Raw genomic sequence first — 26,177 nt, 5'->3', positions numbered from 1 at the left:
AAAAACTAAACCATCCCTCAAAGCCATTTTCAAGCATTTGCTTTCACCCCCCTTATATACACATTCACGCATTACCTGGGAGAAATCAAGCATGCGGCACTGAGGAACAGTTTAGAGCCACCACCCTCTGGGGGGCACCAGGCGGCAGAGTCGATGGTGGGAAAGAACTACGACAGCGCCAGGGGGCAATTTCAAGGGTCCCCCAATGTCCCAAAGCTCACTTTGTTACTTTGCTTTTACCAGAGGCCTACATCAGCACCTGTTTTCCATAACCAAAAAAAAACCTCAAGTGGATTTTCACTTTCATAAAAAAAAAAAAAAAAGCTAAAAGCCAGAATAGCACTGGGTGCTTGTTTTAGCCCAAGCCATCAGGGGGGCAATGGGCACCCCGAGCAGCGAGAGGGGGCCCCACCGAGCTCCTTTCCCAGAACCACGCTCAGTATCCCGGCATCACGCCGCCACGGCTTTGGACTGTGTCTGTGAGCACCTGTGCTTTATGCATTATTTTATGCATCCACCAGCAAGATGTGTCCTAAGGTAATTGCCTTTTTGCTTTACACCGACAACTTTCACAGGAACACTCTAGTTTTGGATAGCGGGGAGACCTGTAGCTCATAACACTGCTACTCAGGCACCGGAGGTGGGACCTGCCCTTTCGGTCTTCCACACACCCCCTCGGGCAGGCCACCATATTCTTTTTAGCCACTTTGTGAACCACTATACTGCCCTTCACCCAGATGTGAACTTCCCCCTATTCCCCAAGCATGCCTTTACATAGCGGAGACAAACTTAGAAGGACACAGTACTTCGTCTCAGGGTGCCCACGAGCGGTGACACCAAATATCACAATCAAGAAAGTAAATTCACCAAACACCAGAATTGGGCCCCTTGGGTTTATGTTGTACTCTTCCAAAACACAGTTAACTTTAAACTCATTAACATTTCTATTTATGGGAATTCCAACTAGAAATTTTGTGATAATATGGCTGTCTAAATTACGAAGTTTGCAAAACCCCTAGCTTAAAGACTAGACCAGGTTAAATATATGCAAATATAAAAAATAAAGTCATGTAAAGGCAGCAAAAGACAGGGAGATGCAAACTGCCCTGGACTGACATTTTAAACGAGAGTTCATTTACTAACACCATTTCCCAAAATTACACTGTCTAGTCAGCATTCACTTGCTACCCACCTCACGAACCTGGCTCAATAAAAATCATGACTTAGAGGCAAATTAGTGACCTAAATTATTTTGTATCATTCTACATTTTGACTTACGAGTTTAGTTGATTTGCCAGTGACACTCTATTTTTTAGCTCTTCCAGGTACAGCTGCCTGTATTTTTCCAATTCTTTTTCATTACAATCCAACTGAGAAGTTTTCCTTCTCAGTTCCGTTTCCAGGTCTTGAACTCTGCGTTCCATCTGACTGACTGAAGCGCGTTTACACTCTCTGAGCAAGTCTTCCTGAGATGCTGCTTGTGCCTACAGCAAATTAAAAGGACACAATTTTAAAAATACTTACAACCTGAGTAATTACAGTATATTTGTTCCCTTTAGTTTTGAGTCAGTGATTCAGAGAGCAATTTTAAGTGTGAAAAAAAGCTGAACTTTAAAATACTTATCATCAATGTCAAGTGAATTAAATCTGAATTATGAAATGAAAGTGGAATCACCCTTACATTAGTACTCATGTAATGTGATAGTTCAAAGAATAATAGGATCAATCTAAACTTTTAAAAATTGAAGAATACAACCTAGGAGTAATCCAAGAATGTGGCACAGTATTACATCACAACATATGCTTTTCCTCCTAGTGGTCTTGATTTACACCAATTGGTCTTAAAAACGATTGTCTAGTGAGAGTTGTTCTGAAACATCAATTTAGTGATAGTAATGATGGAAACTGAATTATTTAAAGGGAGTAACAAATGCGGCCTTCCTTCCAGAAATCTACAAAACAAACTGCTATATGGGAAGTAGAGGGAACACATAAAATGTACACATCCGAACTGTAATTCTCAGCGAAGTGAGTTAAAGCACCTTACAGATCAGTGTCTCACCTGTAAAAACTGGCTGATTTCTTTCAGTTTTTCTACTACATCATGTCTTCCTTGCTCTTCAGTTTCCCATCTGTACTGCATAGCTCGCCTGAGCTGTTTCAGTGCTTCTACTACAGCCCATCTTGCTTGCTCTTCAGTCTCCCGTTTGTCCTGCTCCACTTGACTGTGCTCCACTGTATTCATTTCGAGGTGACGTCTGAAGTTTACTGCTTCTTCCTCCAACTTCTTCTTCTCCTCCTCTAGTGCTTCACATTTCTTTTGCATCTGTTTCACAGATAATATCTCCTTTAGAAGAAGCTGAGTTTCTGCACTCAGATGGAGAAGTACTGAAGACGTAGATTCCTCTTTTGCTGGAAGATCAGCATTCTGCGTGAAAAAGGTAAAATTGTTTGGTAATGAGTTTAGCAGACTGAGAACAGCCTAACTCTAACCCAGCATCAAAGGTTGAAATAAATTCAGTTACAATAAAATGGTATATCTACCTTGTGGAATGGAGAAACTCAAATTACTCAGAAAATCAAGAAAAAAAGTTCAAACCACCAAGAGTCACAAAAATATACTGTTTACTGTCATCATCTTTGTTATACATTTGTACTTGATTTTACACTCTTATGTTTCTGTAATTGTTTCATGTCTTTCCTACATAAAATGACTACAAGGCACCTCTTAGTAGAAAGTCTCTTACCCTTTCCTTCCCCAAGTCTTAACTCTTCATGATTTTTAAAGTTTTAGGGAGATCATATTGAGTTACTTAGGGCTGAATTAATAAATGCCTCCCAAAACAAGACTTTGAAAAAAAGACTGCAATTAATACATCTTACAAATATGGATTCTAATGCCATAAGCCCTTCTCTGAACTACAAATATCTTATGCTTGTTTGAATTGCACTCCAAGGAGCAATGAATGATTCACAGAGTTAAGGAGAAATCCATCTCCTAGTGTAGTGGTTTAGTAAGATGACCCATACATTTTTCTAAACAAACAAAACAGCCTTCATTCTTGTAATCCTGTGTGGTTCTCCACAAAACAAGAGAACATACTCAACAAAAACAAACAAAAAAACTTGCTGGAATTTCAGTGACACTGACTTGGGAAGAACTGCGCTCCTTCAGATAGAAGGATTGTTTGCTAAGACAAGGCAGGCGGAGGTGGTGGTTGTAAAACATCTCTACAAATTCCTTGACACTTCCCCTGCGAAATTCCCTCCCCTGAAGTAGGTACTGGCCTCAGTTAACTGGTTTCTAGGGGACAGAATGTGGGGGCACTGCTGTGTGATTTCTAAGGCTAAATGGCCTCTGACTTTCACTCCATAGGGATGCTCACCCTTAGAACCCAGTCACCACGCTGTGAAGCCCAGGCCACCTACTGAGTCTTTGTACACACAGCTGTCCCAGCTGATGACCCCAGGGAATATCCTTAACCAAAGCCAGCTCCAACTTCCAGACATGGGCATGAACAAGCCTTTAGATTATTCTACAGCCTGCTTGATGCCAAGTGGAGAAGAAATGAGCTGGCTCCACTGAGCCTTGTCTAAACACACATTTGGGAACCAAGCAAATGCTGTTTTGAGTCACCAGGTTTTGAGGCAGTTTATTATATAAATTATTAGCAATAAATAACTGGCACAGATATTGATATTAAAAATGGGGCACAGCCATTAAAAAAGAACCCAAAATGTGGGGATGCCTTTGCACCTGGAGGTAGGCGAAACCTGAGCAGATGTAGAGAAGAGTAAGAGTGAAAACCCAAAGTGTCCACGAGACTGTGAGTGGAAGCCTGAGGGCCCTTGAAGGGCTGAGAGTGACGGCTACTAGGCCAGGGAAGAAATGACGACCCTGAAACCGGAGGCAACGGGACTCTTGCTACCGAACAGCTGAAAGTAAAATTGATGAGATACGCTAAAACAAACAAAAAAAATATTAAATAGAAAGGAACCAGGACTCACTGGGTTCAAATATCTGTTTCCCATTAAAAGCATCTCCACATGCCCAATGGTCACATAATGGGTAAGCAGAGAAACGGCTTCTGGGCGAGGATCAAATCTAGGGTGCTGCCAGGAAAGCAGTCTAAAGATGAAGCCAAGACTTTGTTAAGACCTTGGAAAGATTTAACGTGCTGCCTCAAATTCCTTTAAAGATCTTAAAAGCATAAGAATTTCAAAGGCATGGCCCCCCAACAGCTTCACAGGAAGCCCAAGGTGAAGAGTTTATCTCAAAAAGACGTGAGAGTAGCCTTTCCAATGGCAGGAACCCCAAAAAAATTCACAGGAAATTCAAAGTTTTAAAGAGAACTGTGCTAGCAAAACTACTGCTTGCTAGCTTGGACTGAAAGAGACAAGACAGTGCAAAATGGGAAGAGGCCTTTGGGTTTTTCTTAGAAGGTCTACAAGGACGAAGCTGGCTGGAGAGAACTGCTCAGCTGCAAACACAGGTTACTGCTCATGAAAGGGACAGAACAAAGAGCTCAGAGAGGGCAGCGAAGGAGAACCCCTCCCAGGGTTAGGACTAAGTCCTAATCAAAGAGCCGGCAGCATCAGGCTGCACTGCAGAACAGCTACAGGCCAGCGTGCCTCCCATCTTCCATCTGTGAGCGAGGGAGCCCTCAGCAGTTCAGCAGACTGTCGGGCGTAGGGCGGCAAATAACCCGTGTCTCCTTATCCTCAAGCCTCAGCACTGAGAGGCGTGTACCCAAGGGCTGTACTCCAGAAAGCTGGAGCCTGAGCCTAACACCACAGCGACCGAGGCCTGCTCACGACCGAGTAGGGACAAGTGGATTTCTCGTATGGAAGCAGTAACAAAACATTGTGGCTAGTGAGTAGATTAGGCTGGTTTTTGAATGTCTCCATAAATTTTCAAAATTAGTTCCATAAAAAAGAGAATATGGGCCAACCTTAAGTGCCCTGCTCCTAATGAACAGAAAATGGTGAAAGTGGCACCGAGTGAACTGCAGGGCTCGGTTTGAAAAGGCATTTCAGCTTCTGCCTCGCTCTTAACCCTGGAACCCAGTCTCAGGCGGGCAAGCTCAGGCCACAGAGACAACTTCCGTGTTCCAGGGGAGGCGGTCCACCTGCCCGCCCCACCTAAGCCACAGCCCACCGCCGACATCAACCATCAGACATCAGTGGATGAACCTTCACGTGATTCCAGGCCCCTGCCTTCGAGCTGCCCCACCTGAAGCTGAGAGGAATAGAGGCCAGCTGTCTGGGCCACACTTTTCCTAAGGGTAGGTTGTGAACAAAATAAATGCTTATTTAAGCCACTGAACTTTGGGGAGTTTGTTAGGCAAAAACAGATAAACAGAAGAGTGGATAAAAAAAGATAGTATGAAATGTAACTTGAATAGAGTAGAAATTGGTCTCCTATAAACTGGAAAGTAACAAACGTTGAGATTAACTTACTAATGACAAAGTGCTGATGAGAAACAGCACGTAAACTGAAAGACCTCAGAACTAGTGAGAAGGAAGGTACTTCAGAGTTCCCTCCAATTATAGCTTCTTACAAACAGGCATGTATTTCACAGTCTCCCCTCAACTTTCAGGATAAGGAAGCCTGGTAAGCAAGGAGACACAGGATTTGATGTCTAATAATTGAAAAACAACTAGAAATAGTTTACCAAAATCAACCTTTTTACCTCATTTCAACGAACTGAACTTCTAAGTGACAGGCAGCTTTGAGAACTTACTAATCTAGCACTCACTCTTCATTTTCCTTTCCTCAGAGAGAAAATAAAGTATTATGGAACCATAAATGTAGTGTCCTTTGGCAGTATTTAAATTAAATACAATTTTTCCTTTACCTTACTTAAAAGCTCGTTGGTAAGGGAAGGTAAGACTGTCTCAGCTTCATGTTGTAGCACAATGCTTCTCCATATAACACAGACTGGCTTTGAACTTTTGAAATTCAAATTACGAATCTGTTATCTGTTTCTGATAAACTGACTGAATATTATCTAATCTTTAACAGCTGTACTCTGGGAAAATTTTCCTTGGATGGGATGAGATATTTATTTCATTCATTATGCATTAAGCTATACAATACAGCTAGGCACCTCTCCTTTTAAGTAAAGCGAGGTAGACACAGGGAGCTGAGAATGCAGGATCTGCACCAAGAACAAGATCGGCACCAGAGTGACACACAGGAACCAAGCCAGAAGAGGACTTCATCGTGCACCGCAAGATGATGGATTAGAGAGGCTTCCAAAGAGGAGGGTTGAATTAATCTTCTCCAGGCTTAATCTTTTGCCTCTCGTAGTGAAATCTATGGATGAGTCTATGAATTATAATGAGTGCAACATAATGAAGTGTATTGCAGACTGAGTCAGCAGACCCCGTGACCATGATTTGATGGAAACTGGAGTGAAGTGGGAGGCACTGGGTGAGAAACTAAAGGTCTGAACTGGGGGAAGGAATGGACTTTACCTTTGCAAGCCTACTTTCTGTCATGTCACAGAGTCAGCAAGGCATAAGCTGGCCACAGGCCCCTTCAGGACGCAGCAGATCTCCACAGAAGTGGAGTTACAGACATTCCGTGACACTGACATTTTATTATGATGTAAAACAACTGGTACTATGCAAGAAGACTCGGAAAGAGTTCTCATAACATCTGAATTGGTACTGGCATGGGACAGACATAGATCAATGCATCACCACTGAGAATCTAAAAGAAACCCTCACATTTACTGTCAATTGATTTTCAATACGAGTGTCAAATAACTGAATGAGACAATAATAGTCTTTTTAACAAATGGTACAGGGACAACTGGATATCCACATGCAAAAGAATGAAATTTGACCTCTACCTCATACAATATATATAAAATTAACTCTAAATGAAAGAGCTAAACCTACAAAATTCTTAGAAGAAAACACAGGCATGTGTCTTCATGACTGGATCTGGCACTTGTTTCTTAGGGCAGTAAAAGACAGAAATAGATTAACTGAACTTCATCAATATTAAAAACTTCTACTCTTCAAAAGACACCATCAAGAAGGTAAGAAGGCAAGCTCCTGAACAGGAGGAAATACTTGAAAATCCTACATCTGATCAAAGGCTTGCACCCAGGATACAAAAAGGACTCTGACAATTCAATCATAAAAAGACAACCCAATTTGAAAATGGGCAAAAACCTAAACAGACAGGTCTTCAAAGAAGATACACAAATAGATAAGCTCATGAAAAGATCCCCAACATTCTTAGTCATTAGAAAAATACAAATCAAAGCCACAACAAGATGCCAGTTCACACCTACCAGGAGAGCTGATGACCAGTGGTGACAGGAATGCATAGAAATTGGGAGAATTATACACTTTGGATAAAAATGTTAGATGGTGCAGCCACTCTGGAAAACAGTATGGCAGGGCCTCAAAAGGTTAAACAGAGTTACCATATGACCCATGTGACAGCATTTCCATCCTTAAGTATATTCCCCAAAGAAGTGGAAACATGTTTACACCAAAACTTGGGACAGCAAGTCCCAATGTTCACAGCAGCATTATTAGCAATAGCCAAAAAGCAGAGGCAATCCAAAGGTCCATCAACTGATGGATGGATAAATGGTTTAGCCCCACAACCGAGTACTGTTTGACAATAAACAGAAATGGAAATACTGACAAGCGCTGTAACATGGATGAACCTTGAAGACGTTCTGTCAAATGAAAAAAGCTAATCATGAAGGACCGCACAGCATGTGATTCCATTCCTGGGAAACACCCAGAACAGGCACATCTATAGAGACAGAAGTCAGACTGGTGGTTGCCGGGGGATGGGGGGGTTGCAGTGCTGGGGGTGATGGCCAAGGGATGCAGGCTTTCTTTTTGGGGTGATGGGAATGTTCTAAAATTGATTGTGGTGACAGCTGCACATCTCTGATTATACTAGGAGATACTAACTATGCATCCTAAATGGGCGAATTATACGATACGTGAATATTTTTCTTTTTTGGTGGAGGGAAGTAATTAAGTTTTACTTATTTATTTTTAGAGGAGGTACAGGGGATCGAACCCAGGACCTTGTGTATGCTAAGCATGCACACTACCACTTGAGTTATGCAATCCCCCTATAATATGTGAATTGTATCTCAACAAAGTTAAAAAAAGATCCAAAGGCAGGATCCAGACAATTTTCTTAATTCTCTACTTTGGGTGTACAGATGTGATCTGAACTTCTCCATGCTTTGACAACATGTCTAAAATGAATAGAAAATGAAGGCAATGTCTAACTTCAACTGGTTTGTATAATGACCTTTCTGCACAAGGTATACTGAGATCCATGAAATAAATACACACAGGTTCTATATCCATTCACAAAAGTGAAGATGAGACATGACAATTTTCTGGAACATTCCATGAAACATTATCCTCTGATTTTATCTAGCTTGCCTCATTGTGGCGAGAGATCACTAAAACATACTGTTTAATAGGGAAAAAAAGTTAACTTCTGTGAGAAAAGAGGTATAATTCTCAACTTCTCTAAGGGTAAATATTATAAGAAAAAAAAAGAATGGCAGAATGAAAGTCAACATTTAAGAAACAAGTGCATTATAAATAAAAGTGAAATTATAATGAAGATGCAAAAGAAAGCTGTCCCTGAAAAGCTAGTGTCCTGCAACACTCTGCGCTGCACGTTCACGGCCGACGTGCTGGATTTCATACATACTGGGTTCGCAGTTTGATGTGGCTTCCTCTCTCCATCCTGTCTCTTATTTTCTGAGTTAGTTTGATGATGTGCTGTCACCTCCAGGGATGCTTCCAACATGGACACTTTCTTTCGGGTGCCAGCCAGTTCTTGCTGAAGCTGTCTCATACGGGCCTAAAAAGATAAGTCTGTTACTGAATTTTCTGTCACCTTATCATTAAGTTACATTAATAATATGTAACTCCAACAAATGGGCTTTGAGAACTATCCCCACAGACATCAGTTCACTGTCTTTTCATCATAGGCACACATTCCTGTCTACTGAATTTCATTAAACCCACAGAAGGCGTGACCCTCCTGCCTTACCGACAGGAAGTTAACTTAGACAATGGAGGCAGCCCCACCAGCCACTCCCTGCCCCTCCCAGGAAGCGGCCGAGCTTCACCCCCACTGAAGTCTCAGACAGGAAGGGGTGTGCGGGTGGGATGAGCGGTGGTCAGTTTCACAGTGTGGAACATTCTCCCTCTTTCTCATTAGAGGCTTAAGTTCAGAGTTCTTCACATATTCAATCTGGTGTTTAAATCCTTCCAACAGGCTCCCATCTCACAATAAAAATGAGGATATTCCAATGGTCTTCGGGGACCCGAGACAACCTGTCGTCCCCTGCCTCCTGGACTGCAGCTCCTACGGCTCCCCCAACCCGTCCCACGCACTCCCTTCCTGCCACTCAGGACTCTGGCTGCTCCTCCTCAGTCTGAAAATGGGACCCCAGTGCCAGACTCGAACATCACAGAGCGCCCCACTTCCTCTGTACTGGACAAACTTAGATCCGAGTGACAGTAACTGAGCCTTGCAATGAGAACTGTGAGCACATTATTTGAAAAAATGTTCAAAGTAAATTACAAATAGAACAGGGGAGACTAAGTCAAACAGTTTTGCTAAAATTTACATTTGTCCCAAATTATGACTGAATGAAAAGTAGATGCCTTTAAGGAATGGAGAGGTCATAACAATACATGATTTGAGATGAAAGTATTTCTAAATTTAATTCCAACTGACATGAATAAAAATAAAGGTATATCAACTAAAAATGTATGAAAAGCTACTGAAGGAAAAGTGCTGCAAGATACAGCATTTACACATTAACTGTCAAGGTAATCCACACAATTGAATCTTTTCTCTCTCACTTTTTTTTTGTTTACTTTTTTTGTTCACATAACTGAATCTTAATTTCAAATTACTCATTTTAGGTCTAAGCATTTCATTTATCTGCTTCACGATACTAAAATGTGGTGACAGAAAGATTAGAATGATTTGGGCAGTATAAATTACTAAGACCTGCCTGTATCTGTCAACAGCTTATAGCTTAATCTCTTAGAATTTCAGGTGACACGGCATCTTTACTCAAAGTAAAGCACCTCTCAGGTCTAATTTTTGTTTGCTGCATACAAAAAATGCCTTTAGGCTGCTTTACAGTGTATATATGTATAGCCCGCACATTTTTTATATTCAACTAGTTTCAACGTTCAGCTTCCATCAGATACTACTTTGAATTCTCTTTGAGGAAGTCTGAAAATTAGTTCCCTTTCTGGGTACTTACTTCCATTTCTGCTCTGTCCGTTTCATACTGACACAGTCTGTCCTTTAAACATCTGCATTCTTTAATTAACTCCTTGTTTCCTTCCTCCAGCATCAGAACTCGTCTGCTCATGGCTTCAAGTTTCCCCATGTGATCCAGAAATGGCTCTGGGGTATTAAATATTATCTTTTCGCTTCTGGCTTCATTTCGAGCAACTTCTAGTTGCTGTCGAAGCAACGTGTTTTCACTTTGTAGTTTACATATTGTCTCCTTCAAGAGTGCCTGCTTTGCAATGTATTTGATGACGTCCCCTTGTTTGCTCTGAGACAAGGGTTCAGTTTCCTTGTTTGAACGCTGGGCTTGGCCTCGGTCTCTGTGCACACACTGTAATACCAACGTCGTTGGTCTAAGAGCATCTCTCCTGGCATGGAGCTCAATTTCTGGGCCACGGAATTGACGTTCAGCTTCAGCAAGTTGCTGAGGAAGCACCTCGCTGCTATCTTTTGGGTCAGACAGCTCAAAATCCATTGTGTCCTGTAAGTGAAACCCCTCATCTCTTACTCTTTGAACTGTAACGCAATAAACTGACATATCATAATTTCCTTTGAAGTGGAAGACTAATCTCTAAGTTTATACAACAAAAAGTTTGCAGTAACTGGGTATCCAACTGGAAAAACTTAAGGTGGATACAAATCTCAAACTTCAACCAGAAATCCCCTAAAGTTCAAAAATTTAATTAAAGACAGTGAATCCATGAAAGCTAAAAAGAAACCACAAAAGGATGTTTAAGAAGCTCAGAATCGGAAAGGCCTTTCTTTCTCTGAAATACAACAAACCCAAAAGGCTTAAAATAAAAAATGCATAAATCTGACTACACTTAAAAATTATGTCTGACATCTAACCTTTACAGCTACCCCCAAAGTAAGAGCCTTAGCTCTGTAGAAATTGGGACAGGTTAGATTTCCTAAAAAATTCTTTCCTGAGAATATTCCATAAACATTCTCCCTTTCTAACATTTTTAGAGCGAGTTATAAGAATTACATCTACGGATAAATGATAAACCTAAGCACTGTACTAAGCATGTCTACAAACATCAGTTAACTCATTTAGCTGTGACAATTCTGGAATAAAGGGTTAAAAACACAAGCAAGCTGCAGGGTTTTCCCCAGGGCTTCTGAGTCTACGACTCTTACACCAAACCAAAGCTACTTCTCTAGGATAAATACATAAACACAAGAGAAGCCTTCTATTTCCCTAATGGTGAATACACTAAAGGTAAAGAAGGTCAAATTTACAGAGCTCTTCTTAGAAAATCAGGAGACTATTTGCTTCTGCAATAATTTTTATTTCTTCTTCATGCTGTTTATAACAGTAATGGATGTGAAACAGCAGGGAAATACAGTGAACTGTTTTATTAAAAATAAAGTCCTGATCAATAAATTATCACTAAGAATAGATTATGGCGTATCTATCACTGTATTCGAAAGCTCCTTGTACTGAAATCGGATACCACATGGAGCAGAGCGTTACCTTTTATCACACGTAGGAGAATGACACCCAAACTACGGTTTCTGAACTGTCTATACTTTTTCCTCCTTATCATCAGTGGAAATGATAAAGTAACCTCTCCATTCGTCTATCAAAGGAGTGAGATCACTGCCAGAAACTAGAATGCTTGCCGTTAGTAGCAACAGTTTTGGATCATGGAAAGTTCATCAATTCCTATGGACAATATTAACAGCCTCTCCTTGGATGAGGCCATTGTGAATGTCACTACATCACTGTTGCCGGCAAGTGGATTTGAATTCAAAATATCGCTTTATCCAATAGACCGGAAATGAAACCCCCAGAAAATGTATTTACATATGCAGGCTTTTAAAACCCTCTATACTTTCTGTACCTACAGTTTTGGTTTTTAAACTACATAAGTATACAAATTCACATACACACATTTGAAGATGACTAAAGAAAATACCTCAGCATTCATTTTCTCATTAGCCTTTTCTGCCTCCTTTTGTTGGGAAAGACGATGGGCCAGGACTTCATCTTGTATTACTCGGGCATTCTGCTCTCGGGAAAGTTGTCTCTGAGCGTCATTTCGCTCTTCTAAAACCTGGAGACATATGACATTAGGGTTTGGGTTTTACACCATGAAAAAAAGTCAAAAAAAGCTTAGGAGGGGAATCTTTAAAAAAATTTTTAAAACCTGTTAATAAGAAGTAGCCTTTTTAAGCACAGGGACCTTTAATGCACATAAATAACAAATTCTAATACACATGACAGCTAAATGTATCACAGAGCAAAAACACAAGGGATGTAGTATCATGAAAGAAAAACTTTTTTAGCACTTTTTAACTTGAGTTATAGTCATTTTACAATGTTGTGTCAAATTCCACTGTAGAGCACAATTTTTCAGTTGTACATGAACATATATATATTCATTGTGACTTTTTTTTGGGAGCTAACACAAGATCTTGCATATATCTCCCTGTGCTGTACAGTATAATCTTGTTTATCTATTCTGCATATGCCTGTCAGTATCTACAAATTTTGAAATCCCAGTGACAGAAAATTTCTTTATAAGGCATTTAACCAGTTCCATCATAGTCTCAAGGTGATTTAGCCTGGATTTTAACTTCAAAAAGCCAAAATTAACACCTGGATTTGAATTAGACTTGTTACTTTGTTCAATGGACCAAAACCGTCAATCCTTATGTTAATGATGAAGCTCAATTTAACTTCCATTCCTTCATTAAGAAAAGACACAGAGCATCTATTAGATGCCAAGAACACCAAGAAATTAGTAAATTAAGCTCTAAATGTCATAGTTCATATTTAGGATGAGATAACTTTTATTTGTTTTAAATGAAAATATAGATTAATTCAAAAGAATATTATAAATAATATTGATGAAACAGTGTTAGAGGTACGAAACTTTCACATTATGACTAATTTACCTGATTTGGTTTATTCCTTACGCTCTTCAGTTTGCATTCTAGTGCTCGGGCAGTGCTTTCAAGTTGTTGTTTCAGGTCAACTTGCTCATTGTATTGTTTCTCTTTTCTTTTTAAATCATCCTTACATTTTTCATATAATGTATAAGCATTTTTCTTCTTCTTGTTTTCTTGTTCTAATGTGCATCTGCAGTGAAATATGCTTACCTTAAAATTTATTTTGTTAGAAAATTAAAAGTTCACTTTATGATGTGATTCTTCACATGCTCATTTATTACCCTAATGTTATTTCTATGTTCTCAATTTTTTTTTTCATTTCTAAGTCTCACATTTTAATTTCCTCACTTCAATCTCTTCATATATACACACACACATACGTTTGAAAAGTAGCAATGAAAAGACAAAATGCTACTGGGTTTCAGACAAGAGTAACTCTGGTCAATAGTGTAGGGAAGAAATCTTGCAATTATTCAGTAAGGTTTGAATTGAAAATTACCCTTTTTTCCCCACATAGTCATAAATTACTCCTTCATTGGGACAGAGAATTTAGTTACTAGTTAAAAGAGAAGTTGCTATTTAGAAACAAGTGTATAAGTTCATGAGAGATAAAATTTCAACTTCCTGAAGTATTACAGGGACTCCTACATGATCTCCAGCGGAAGGTTAACATCCGCAGGTGTCTTTTCCAGAACACAGACCCGCTAATTAGCATAATCCAAGGCGAGGCTGGGGAGTCTACTCCCTGATGCCCTACACTATGTTTCTTCTTTTGCAACACTTTGAACTTACCTTGTGGAATATTATTTATTTAGTAAATCATTTTTAAATCCCTTTTGGTACAAGGCAGGATCCACAGTAAGTAATTAAAAAATAAAGAGTAATCCATGCTTTCAGCATAGACCTTTGAACTAATCTTATCTCTGTATGAGAGCGATGCTGAATAAACTAACCAGTAATCACTTTCCACTTTACTTTTCAGTCCATCCATTCATATGTTAAGAATCAAACTGCATAAATTTTTTTTAAAGTTTCTGCCTTGAGAAAAACGGTCATTTCATAATTCTGCAAGTGGGAATGTAAAGTAATACAAACTTTCTGGAGGACAATTGAGATATAAGGATCAAAGATTTGTTTTAAAGAAATATAGGAGGATATATATATGTGTGTGTGTATATATATATATATATATGTATATATATATGTATATATATATGGCTGTGTTATTTCCAAGAGTCTCATATTCCACAATATTAATGAAATTTTCTCCCCTGTAAAATCCCAAAAGGTAAGTGAGCAATTATAAGGCTTCTCCTACATACCTACAGTATTAAAGTAAATATAAAGAGTTCAAATATTTCTTTAAAACCAAGAAATTCAGTACCTCATGCGGCAGAGCTCTCGTTCCCACTCCACATTTTGAAGTTTTAACTGTGATTTTGCTTCTCTTGTTTTCAGCAGCTCTGTGTGTAGCCAGTTCACCTTATTTTCCATTTCTTTAAGTTTTCCTCTAAGTACTGCACAGTCAGATTCTTTAAGTTCTATTGATCTGACTGAATCAACTGGATCCTGAATGTTCAATAACCGATCAGAATCTGCATTAGGAAGAAAACAAAAACAGAAACAAAATACATGAATACTTTTTGTGTATAAAGAACTGTGCATTTTCACATTCATTCATCCATACGTTGAACAAATGGATATTGAGCATCTATAACGTGCAAGACATTCTTCTAAGCTCTGCAGATATTAAAAGAGTGACAAAGTAGTATTATGAACATTACGCAAATAAATTTGACAACTCAGATGAAGTGGGTAAAATTCCTTGAAGGGGAGAAATTACAAAAGCTCAATTAAGAAAGAACAAACAAGCTAAAAAAGCCCTATATCTTAAAAACAAAAACAAAAGTCCTATTTAAAGACCTTACGACAAAGAAAACTCCAGTCCCAATGGTTACACTGGTGAATTCTACCAAGTATTTTAGGAAAATTTAATACCAGTTCTACACAAATTCTCCTCAAAAAACGAAGAGGAAGAAATATGTCCTCATTCTCTAAAACTGACATTACCCTGAATCCAAAACCAGACAAAGATATTACAAGAAAGAAAACTAATGTCATGAAAATGGAGGTAAAAATTCTAAACAAGACATTAGCGAATTAAATCCAACAATACAGGATAATTCATTGTGACCAAGTCGGGTGTATCCCAAGAATGCAGGGCTGTTTTAACACTTAAAAGTCAATGCTATTCATCATATTAACAAACTAAAAAAGAAACCATATGATCATGTCAGTGGATAAAAAGAGGCACTTGTCAAACCTCAACACCTATTCCTGATAAAAACTTCCAGGAAACTAGGAACCAAGGGATCATCTTCACTATGACAAAGATCTATGCTAAGCCTACAGCTGACACCATACGCAACGTTGAAAAACGGAATGCTTTTCCCAGAAGGTGAGGAACCGGACAGGAGTGGCTTCTCTTACTCCTTCTAATCAGCACCGTACTGGAGCCAGTGCAATCAGGCAACATAAAGAACCAAAAGGCATCTGGATGGGAAATGAAGAGGTAAAACTGTCAGCTAATCAGCGGGGAATATGATTATATGGTGCGAGTCAGCTAACTCCAATCTGTGGGCTGGGTTGCTTGCTTTGGTAAATAAACTTTTACCACATCCATTACAGCCACGTCCATTAACTTGTGTATTGTCTATGGCTACTCTTGTTGCAACGGTGACAGAGCTGATTAGCTGTGACAGGGAATGTATTTATTTATTGGCTGCAAGTCTTAAATGTGAACTATCTTTAGTAAGACAGTAGTTTAAAGAAGAAAAAGCTTGACCACCTCTGGTTATGTAGAAAATCTGAGAGAATCCATAAAAAGGCTACTAGAACTAACAAATAGGTTCAGCCAGGTTGGAGGGCACAGAGTCAGCATACAGAAATCAACTGTATTTCTATCATCAGAAACGAAAATTTAAAATACATTATTTTAAAACAAATAAATAAAAATATACAACTTATAATCTCACTGAAAAATAAGAAATACAGGTAAACTCATAAAAGACGGAAAGACCCAGACACTAAAAACTCTAAAATATTACTGAGAAAATCAAGGAAGACCTATGTAAACGGAGAAATCAACTTTGTTCGGGGTTAAAAATTCCGTATTGTTAAGAAGTCAATTCTCCCCAAATTAATCTACAGATTCAACATAATCTACATCTCATTTCCAGGACACTATCAGACTTTTTTTTTTTTTTACATTGACAAGCTGATTCTAAAACTCATGTGGAAAGAAGGGTAATAAATGGAAACAAGATGAAGCCAGAGGACTGTGGCCTTTAACCATGGAGCTACAGAAGCAGGAGCTGGATTTTAGGCAAGGAGGTAACAAAGACCTGAATTTTAAAAACTGTCTAGTAATCACGGTTGCGGTGTAGACCAAGGTCCCAGGAGGCAGAGCGGCGGCCAAGAAAGTCCTGAGGTGATTTCAGCGTTCTAGGAGGGAAGCAGCGATGACCTGACCCCGGGTGAAGGCGTAGGAGCAGCAGAGGCAACAGAAAGCACAGGGAGAGGGGACGGCCACAGCCCCTGGCTGGCAGCGCACACGTCTGATTCTGCTTCAACACAGAGCAGGCTTCTGAGACGCAGCGGCCTGTGACGCAGCCGCGCTCCCCGGGCAGCGCTGGGTGTGCACACATCACCGCGAGACACTTAAACAGGCTGTGCAGTCACACGGCGGGGGCCTACCTTCACTCTCCGGGCCAAGTCGTTTGACTGGCCTCAGGGTGTTCTTAGAGTTATGGAAAAGCGACTCAGAATCCTCGGAAGCTGTCCCCGGTGACAGAGTTAAGTCATCGAGGCCATCCACAGAATTCATCTGCTCTTTGACCTACGAATAAATAATGCTATTTCACAGTGTCCAACATAGTTATAAAATATGCTCAGTGTACAGAGGTGATAGATATCCATCTTTTTATGAGAGCAAAAACAGAGACACTTCTCGAAAGAACTGATTTCTGTCAAAAGGCTAACTTTATCAATAGTGTTTCTAAATGATTTTTAAGTAAATGTTTCTACAACAAAGGAGGATTTTCTGTTTTTCCACTCTATCTTTTATAATTTTTTTTTACCACAGGAAAACAATATTCAGGAAGGTTTTTTTGCCTCAATTCCAAGGATAAAGTTTAACTATAAATGATTATAGATCCTAACAATACTTTAAGTTTTGTAACTAGATAGAATGCTATTAAAAACTAAATATTAAATAATTATTTATTGACTCTAAAAGTCTAGTTTGAAAGGCAATTTCTTTTGAACTGTGTTATTAAAGCACAGAAAACAGTATTAAACCAGAAATTTAAATTTACATTTTTACATACCTGTGAGTGGTTATTTTCACTTCCATCAAGTCTTTCTTCCTCTTCCTCAGATGTCCTTTCTAAGTCTAGGTCTGCTGAAAAATGAATGTGCTTAGTTAAAATTCATTTTCATCTAGAACAGCTAGATAAAAGGCATCACCTTTATAAAAACATAAAACACATTTCATCAATTGACAGTTTAAATTAAGCTTCATCTTTAGCCGGATATTTACTTCTTTAAGAAATACTTCTAATTATTTAAAACTTCAACAAACTATTTGGGAAATACTAGATGTTACCAGATTAAAGGCATACAAACATCTCAAAGTTTCACTCACAAACTGATTCACCAGACATGAACAAAACAAAGAGAAATAAAACAAAATTTAAAAATACAGTAGAAATATACAAAGTCACGGTAGACTCTATTCTCTACCTCCTAACAGTACCTTTTTTAACAACATACCAAGCTTCAAGAGCAATGTCATTCATGGTTTCCAAAATTATTGCTACTTTTTATGCTTTTATCTTTCCTTTATCTGAAACGTTTCCCTCTACTGTTCTGACAAGTTCCTTTGCCTCTTTGAAGACTCAGCCTGCTCTGTGAAGTCCTCCTTGATTACAGCTCTCTTTCCGCAGAGACACAGGGATCTCTTTCCTTGGAGCTACCTTGGTACTTCACAGATTTTTCTAGTGTGTCTTCACCAGCTGAACTGTAAACTATTTCTTTACATGTCTATCCTCTTTGCTCCCATGCTGTAGAGGACACTCTCTTAAAAGTATCTGTGTATAAACTATTTATTAGAAAAACTTTCAGTTTTGAGCTTGTAGTCACTACTATAGGAGATAACTGAGAATCTTTTCCAAATACAACATTAATTCTGCAGGTAAGGATAGAAAAGATAAAACTACAGGAGCAGAAAAAACATTGTAAGACTTATTACTACAGCTCTGATTATATCACTGATTAAGGCACTAAATTAATTGGTATATAAAGTAGAACACGTATTAGATGTGGTTAATCAACAGACTGGGTATCCTAGAAGAATTAGAATTGATATTCCATATATTATTTTTAAGTGATCAAGCACTCCTTAAAAACCAATATCCTTTTCGACCCATCAATCCATTAAAAATAATAAAACAAGCTGATACACTGTGTGGACACAGTTAAGAAGGAGGTCCTGTGTAGCAAATTCCCAATGTCTGCCACTACCGCTGGGAAAGCCACTTCTAACATACAGAAAGGCAGAGAATATACTAGAAATACTTTGATATTTAGTTGCAGAGGTGCTTTTTCAGTTACACTGAATACAGCTATAACAAATATTTATAAATTCAGAGCTAGATAAAAATAAAGCTAAGAAACCATACTTTGAGAAGGGAATCTTTGGATGTCCACCTAGGTTTCCCAACTACTCACAAAGCTCTAGACATCATCCTCCTACCCGCTCTCAGGAGTGTGCTAAATACTATTCTGAATGAACTTACTTTCTCCTAATTCTCTTTGCTATTTAATATGTTGCTTTGATCAGAGGTTGAATGTAAATGTCATGCAAAAAGGTATTGTCCGGTTGTAGGTTGCATAAAAGGAGTAAACACAAAGGAGATCCTGCCACAAAATGATTTCTGCAAAGTCAGAGTATGGTGAAGCCACGCACAGGTAGACCATGGCTAGCTCTCTGTGCTGCTTTATTACCTTCTTTGCTGCTTCTGTTCTCTGGCAGCTGTGACTCACACAGGCCACGGAGCGCTGCGTTTTCTGACAGAGACACGGCTCCAATATTCACCTGGTCTTTATCTACCAGGGCCGTCTGCCTCAGTTCTGTGGGTGCTGACTGGTTTGTGGTCACTGATTGTGATACCAACGGACATTTGTCAACTTTCAAATGCTTGGCTCTTTGACCAGCCTCATTATTGAGGCTCAAACTAGTAGAAACCCACTCTGAAGGACCTGAAAACAAAGTTTCCACTTATTAGAATGTGAATAACAATACAAACTTGACTAACTTTTACAAATTCTCTTCCCAGAGCAGCAGCCCCATGCCCTCCTCTCCCCCAAACACACTGCTCCTTCCCAGCTGGTTGCACTTTACATGTCATTGCTGTTCATATAGGGAACCACTGTCTCTCTTTTTTCTACCTTTTCTAGTATTACTAATTTGGATTCACTCATCACTCTCTAGAAAACAGTCTATATTCTGTAAGAGCTTTATGAATAATTACAACTCTTCAACATATGAAGTTTTTCATTAACAAAATGTATGCCTAACCAGCCATTTACTGGACGTTTAAATATGCATGACAGTATTGAGTCCTAGAGATGCGGGCTTTAAGAAAACTTCTACTGAATGGTACTATTTAAATTACAATGAGGCAGTCTTTCCTCAATGTACCAATATCTTCAGAATTCTTACCTTAAGCCTTGGATAAACATCATAAATTTATGTAAGAAAGGATAGCCTTGAGTGACTAATTTTTTCCATATAAAAATAGGGTAAATCTAGGTACAAACTAGATCCAAAGAGTACAGAGTGCCATCAGACAGGAAATACATAACAAAAATGTTTTCCTTTTTTAAAAAGAATTAAGTTGTCAGATTCAAAATTTTTAAGGCAAGTTAAAGAAAAAAAGGCAAGAAATGTAGACGTGAACTTTAAAGCCCACCTCATCACAAGGGCCCCTTTATTATTTCACACCCATGAACCCTGTTTAAAACAGCAGTTCTCAAGTGTCATCTGAGAAGCCCTGAAGCCCCATGTTCCCTCCATCTAGGGAGTCCAGGAGGTCAAAACTATTTTCACAATAATACTGAATGCTATTTTCATTCTCATTCTCTGTTAAGTGTGCAGTGGAGGTTTCCAGATACATGACATTTGAGAACATCATAGCTCTAATGGCTAATGGAATGTTTGTGCGTGCTTGTTTTTTAAATCTTTCAGTTCTATTTTCTAATATACTAAACATCAATAGATACAACCCACTTAACAGTTCTTCAGAATTTTCAATAATTTTTAGTAGTATAAAAAATATCCTAAACCCAAAAACTTTTAGGATTATTGCTTTAAAAGATCATATCTACCAAACATTAAGGTAGGACTAATTACTTCCATCATTTTTAATAATCAAAGACACCACACACACACAGAGAGAGAGAGAGCGCTAATCAAAACATCCAGTTGCCTTAAGACCTTTGGGCTAGGGAAATAGCTCAGTGGTAGAGCACATGCTTAGCATGCACAAGGTTCTGGGTTCAATCCCTAGGACCTTCATTAATAAATAAATACAGAAATAAATATCATCAATGTGATAGCACTAGATGAAATAATTAAAGTGAAATATGACTGACATGTTAGCAAGTGAAGCTTTACTCTACATAAAGGTCAGAATTCAATTAAGCATTTTAAAACTCTGGAAAAATCTTAGAACCTAATAATCTCTCAGAATCCCTGAGAAGTACAGGGACTCCAAACTGAGCACTTTGGTGTCTCCCAACATCAATAGAAACATCCAAGTCAAAGCTGACATTTTAAAACTCTATTTCTTATGCTTATACATATTTTTCAAACATGGATACCGATCATAACACCTGCCTTACTTATATCATCTTTCAATTAAATTAGAAAAAATAAAAGGAATTTGGAATAAGAAGACTGTACTTCATTTCACAGTTAAATTTGTATTGCAAAATTTACCTGATTTGAATCTTTGTAAATTCTTCATTGCTCGTGTTTTTTTAGGAACAGAATCTTTCACTCCAACTGCAGGCTGAATGGTTTTTGAAACAAACTGATTAATCATGTGCATTTGATACAATCTGTAGTAATAATTCAAGGGGGGAGGGTCTAGCTCAGTGGCAGAGTGCCTGCTTAGCAGTACATGAGGTCCTAGGCTAAATTCCCAGTACCTTCATTAAAAAAAAATTCAAGATAAAAGTATAAAAGTTTTTACCTTCAGGTGAGGATATTTTTCAATAGAACCTAAAAGCCAAAAGGGACACATAATCAATTATAAGTAAATATGAAAGCCAACTATCCAGTCATGCGGTTAGTACTGAGCGCAATCCTCATGCTTGCTTTGGAAATGAACACGTTAGGTTTCGGTGTTTTGTTTTTCAGGGGCAGTTAGGACAGCAACAAGACAGACATATGAATCCATGATAGATACTGAATAAAGAGCAGGAATATAGGTTTAACAAAACATGCAGTTAAGATGTCAAAAGTACGAGTACGTTTCAAATGACTTTATAAAATAGAAACGTGCACATATACAAGTGTGAACATGCTGCCTGAGGAGGAGAAAAGCGATTTTTAATCAGAGGAACAACTCACGGCTCCAAGAAGACAAAAGTGAAAGCTGATGGTAAAATGCAACAGCACATCTTTCATGCGACTGACACCATTAGACTACAAGTGTTTATCATGCTCTTCAATTTGTCCTGTGATTCAGGAAGTCCACAGTTGTGATGGCAGTTCATTTGAATGTGCAGTTCACTTCTCGTCAGAGAAAGTGTTATGAATTGATCAGCCTGGATACACACTTGTAGAATAATCGTTCATAAAAATATTCATATTTTCCCATATCCACATGGGCTACCGATATGCCTACATTTCTTGGATCCTCTAGCCATCAAAGTTTCTTGATCCACTCATGCAAGAAAGAATGTATACTGAGTTTTCAATATCGAAATCTGGTGATCAAAAAAAAATTTCATTGCCACAGAATTATTAGACATTAAAAGTCTTTTATGTTTCAAAACCTGTGTAGTATTCACTTAAAATAACAACTTTAGCATTTATGGAATGAATCCTATTAATTTCTTTTATTTCCAAAATTGGTTTGGTAAATCAGGCTAATGTATAAAAGGATTCTTGTGAAATAAATATCTTATCAAAAAATAACATATATTAAAAACAACAACAACAACAACACAGCCAATGCTTCATATTCAAGTTAGTCTCATTTGAATAACAAATACCAATACAACATTTATCTTTGAAGCCTGATAGGAGGAGAGGCTGTGGTTTACCCCAATTCTAGGCCCCCTCCTGATTCCAGTATTCTCTGGATTGGCAATGATCTAACCTGGCTTCAGTGCAAATACACTGATGCCATCGAAAAGGAGTTCTCTCAAGTTTCCCCTCAATTCCAAAATCACCTACCTGCGGCTTTTTTTCCTCCTTCCTTCCTTTCACTTTCCTCTTCAAAGGTACCTCTACATCTGTGGTCTTAATTCTTCCCCTTTTCTATTCTTTTGATGGACGATCCCCACCACTTCTTTTCCCTCTCTGCTTAGCAGCAGTAGCTTACACCTCTAACTTCTACTTCAACTCTTTGCCTCCCTCTGACTATGAACGTGCTCAGAAAGAAAAACAAAATCGTGCTTTTCCTTGTTGCTGTTGTCTTTAACTCCCCAGTGGCTCTTCTTCCAGATTCCCTTAAACACAAGTCTACCCTCTGAGCGTGATCTGAAGACCAGCAACATGGGCATCACCTGACAGCTTGTTAGAAACGCAGACCCACTGCTCAGAATGTGCGCTTTTCACTGGGTCCCCAGGTGACTAAAATTTGAGAAACTCTGGTCTATACCGAGCCTGCTTCTATAGCACTCGGACTTAACTGATCCCTCTGAAACAGCCGCACGCGTCTCCCAGTAACACTTCCCCAAAAACTGCATCAGGATCTGCAGACTTTTCAGTGGACTCTTTACCAGGCTCCAGCTCCCCTGACCTCCCCGGAACGCACCCTGCTCTCCACCTCTTTCCCACTCTCTTCTGTTGGCCTATGAGACACCATCCTATAAGGCAGCAACACGCTGCATGACACGAAGGTCCAGACATTGACAGCTGACCACACCCGCCTGTGCTCACCGGCAGCCACACCCAGCTCTGCGTGATCAGGTACCGCAGTCCTCGCCGCCTTCCTAACGGTCAGGGGACGGGCGAGTGGGACATTCTGCTGTGCCTCCCGGACAAGGTTTGGTGCTGGAAGGAGCTCACTTCATACCCGTCTCATTTCAAACACTCTTCCCTTCCTTCTTCTAAAGAACTATTCTACATTACCACCTCCTGCCAGGGACCCCCCTCCTTTTCCTTCATTTACTCCCCTCCTCTCTACCTCCCTCATTCTTCACTCCCTCCTTCCCTCCTCCTGGTTTCCTGATTGTCCTCAGGTCACAGAGCATCTTGAAACAAAACTAACAACTGAGCTCCTTAAACAGCATTCTAGTTTAATCTGTTGCTGACACCTGGTAAGATATACAATTTACTTCCTTTTCTCCTCTTTTTTCTCACTGTATGTTCAACAGGTGATTTTCTTTGGCTGAGAGAATAGATCCAAATCCATGTTTTAAATCAACATTCTGTAAAATGACTTTTTTGGAATAAAATACAGTACTTACTTTCTATTTGTCCATTTAATGTATTTTTTTCTCCTAGATCTGCAGCTCCAGGTAAATGATAAACACAGTTCGGTAGTTCAATCTCGGAGATACTCTGTTAAAATTAATATTAATAATGAGTTGCATAAAGATTTCCTGATCCCTTTCTAAGAAAATACCTGCATTTCCTATCTTATTATTATTTTTTTAATTTCCTACTTTAAAAGCAATTAGACTCGAAAACAAAATAAGCATATCCTGGAAACCCAAACATTTAAATAGAAAATTTCATATGCACTCTTTAGATCAAGTCTATCTTTTATCTTCAGTTGGCTTTTGATCTTCTGTAAACTGAGCATGGAAAGCTAGAGCAAATATTTTCACAGACAAAATACTGACTTACATGCAGATTTCAACAAAGAATTAACTTCAAAGCACCTCATTCCATTTTGCATTCCTCGACAAAAGAAGAGGACGTTTAAAAAACATATGTATTTCTATACGTATAACTGAATTGCTTTGCAGGTACACTTGAAACTAACATTATAAACTGACTCCACTTCAATAAAAAATTAAAATACATATTAAAATATATTCTTTAATAAGTATGCTATACATTTAAAATGTTTCTTAGGACAGATATTGTTTTTAGCATTAAAATAACATACACGGCATGAAAACAAGCTTTGGAGCCTGTCATGTTGAGTATTAACAGAACACTGTGGAAACTGCAACATTTCAGTAAACAAAGGCTTAGCGAATCTATTATTTGATAAAACTTTTATTGATAGGGAAAATAGTTGAATAAAGTACCAAAGTAGAAAGAAAAACATTTATGTTTAAATTAACAGCAGAAAAATTTTAAATGTAGCTATGCAGCTCTTCAAAGAAGTACCATAAGCTTTACTTCACTGAGGGAAGAATAAGAACACCGTTTAGTGACCACCCGCATGTGACAGGCCCTTATGATGCACATTCTCTTCTCTACACACAACAATAACAACAGTGACTCTAAGGACGGTTACCCACTTGCTGCTTCCTGGCCGCTCCAAGATGCTGGAGTACCGTGATGAGCCGATGTCACCCACTGTTCTCTGTCTGGAACGTCCCTCCCCTGGACCTTCGTGCGACTGGCTCCTTCCTGTCCGTCACCTGGCAGCTTTGGTCACACTCAGCTCTTTCCTGACTACCTAAATTCCAGCCTTACTCCACCCCCGTCCTAACTACAAACTCCCCCACTGTTGTCGAACCTCACGCTCTCCACGTTCCTTATGTGAAGGACTTACTGTCCCTGATACAGGGTTCCTGTTTACTTGTTCTTCTGTTCCTGCCACTACAGCCTAACCCCTCAGCTGCTACATTCAGTGTCTTAACTGCCTGGTGCTAGTTGGGGTTCAGGAACAGGAATTTATTTAAGGTCAAAACATGGAAAATCCCCAGAAGGCGTCAAGTACCAAAGCACTACGTACCTATCGGAGATCTCCGATAATAGCCTACCGACACTCAACATACCCCAAGTGAGAAATCCCCGTGCCCGCTCTAACTTTCCCACTTTATTGTCCTTCAGATTTTAAAAAGGTGTCCTCAACATTTCAGTAGGTCACTAGTGGCCACTGTGATCATTCTTACATTTCTATAGCACCCTTTGCAGTTGACAACGTGTTTTCAGATTTGTTACCACATTTTTGTTCATGACACATAACCTGAGAGGTAGGCATCAGTACCATGTTTTTGAACGAGCTCACTGACATTCAAACAAGTCAGACAAGTTTTTCCAAGATCTCACAGTGGGTCAGAACCAGGATGCTACCACGTCTGCTGACTTCAAGTACAGGACCTGCCGAGATCCAAGAGTTCAGGCTCTTCTGACCTCTTTCCACGGCTATCACCTTGCAATAGGTCATCACTACCCTGCACTTAGCTTCCTTCAAGTTCGGTCGCCATAAAGGGACTCAGTGCCTGCTATTTTCTACCCAAAATGGGCTGTCCTCAGTAAAACATCACTAAACCAAACTGGTGGTATTTTAATCCCACATATTTATTACTATTCCCCATGCTTTTGCTTCTCCTGAAATGTTCGCTGCAGATCTACTTGACAATCCAAATATAATAATACTTTCAAGTCGCAGGCACTGTCTTTCCAAGGTCAAAGTGGTTAAACAAACAAAAACACCGGTTTTTTGTGTTTTGTTTTTTTTTTAGTACA

General features: G+C 39.1%; 1 protein-coding gene across 10 annotated transcripts in view; it reads right to left on the bottom strand.

Moving 5' to 3' along the window:
- LOC140688970 (ankyrin repeat domain-containing protein 26-like) overlaps nucleotides 1–26,177 on the bottom strand; it is a 179,179-nt gene that overhangs the window by 6,752 nt on the left and 146,250 nt on the right. For 8 of the 10 annotated variants that reach the window (XM_072948950.1, XM_072948957.1, XM_072948959.1 and 5 more), the window contains 13 exons: nucleotides 23,993–24,086; nucleotides 21,544–21,572; nucleotides 21,288–21,360; nucleotides 19,292–19,546; nucleotides 17,614–17,687; nucleotides 16,982–17,123; nucleotides 14,610–14,820; nucleotides 13,232–13,415; nucleotides 12,250–12,387; nucleotides 10,296–10,808; nucleotides 8,717–8,869; nucleotides 2,063–2,428; nucleotides 1,279–1,484 (listed from right to left, as the gene is read on the bottom strand). In XM_072948950.1, the coding sequence (XP_072805051.1) occupies nucleotides 1,279–1,484; nucleotides 2,063–2,428; nucleotides 8,717–8,869; nucleotides 10,296–10,808; nucleotides 12,250–12,387; nucleotides 13,232–13,415; nucleotides 14,610–14,820; nucleotides 16,982–17,123; nucleotides 17,614–17,687; nucleotides 19,292–19,546; nucleotides 21,288–21,360; nucleotides 21,544–21,572; nucleotides 23,993–24,086 (2,438 nt within the window). The remainder of the gene's footprint in view (nucleotides 1–1,278; nucleotides 1,485–2,062; nucleotides 2,429–8,716; nucleotides 8,870–10,295; nucleotides 10,809–12,249; nucleotides 12,388–13,231; nucleotides 13,416–14,609; nucleotides 14,821–16,981; nucleotides 17,124–17,613; nucleotides 17,688–19,291; nucleotides 19,547–21,287; nucleotides 21,361–21,543; nucleotides 21,573–23,992; nucleotides 24,087–26,177) is intronic. The other 2 variants (XM_072948955.1, XM_072948960.1) reach the window with 2 other exon arrangements.

This window comes from Vicugna pacos, chromosome 24, assembly GCF_048564905.1.
Source record: "Vicugna pacos chromosome 24, VicPac4, whole genome shotgun sequence".
NCBI lineage: Eukaryota > Metazoa > Chordata > Mammalia > Artiodactyla > Camelidae > Vicugna > Vicugna pacos.
The sequence above is the reverse complement of the archived record's forward strand: the minus strand, read 5'-3'. Positions and strand labels throughout refer to the sequence as shown.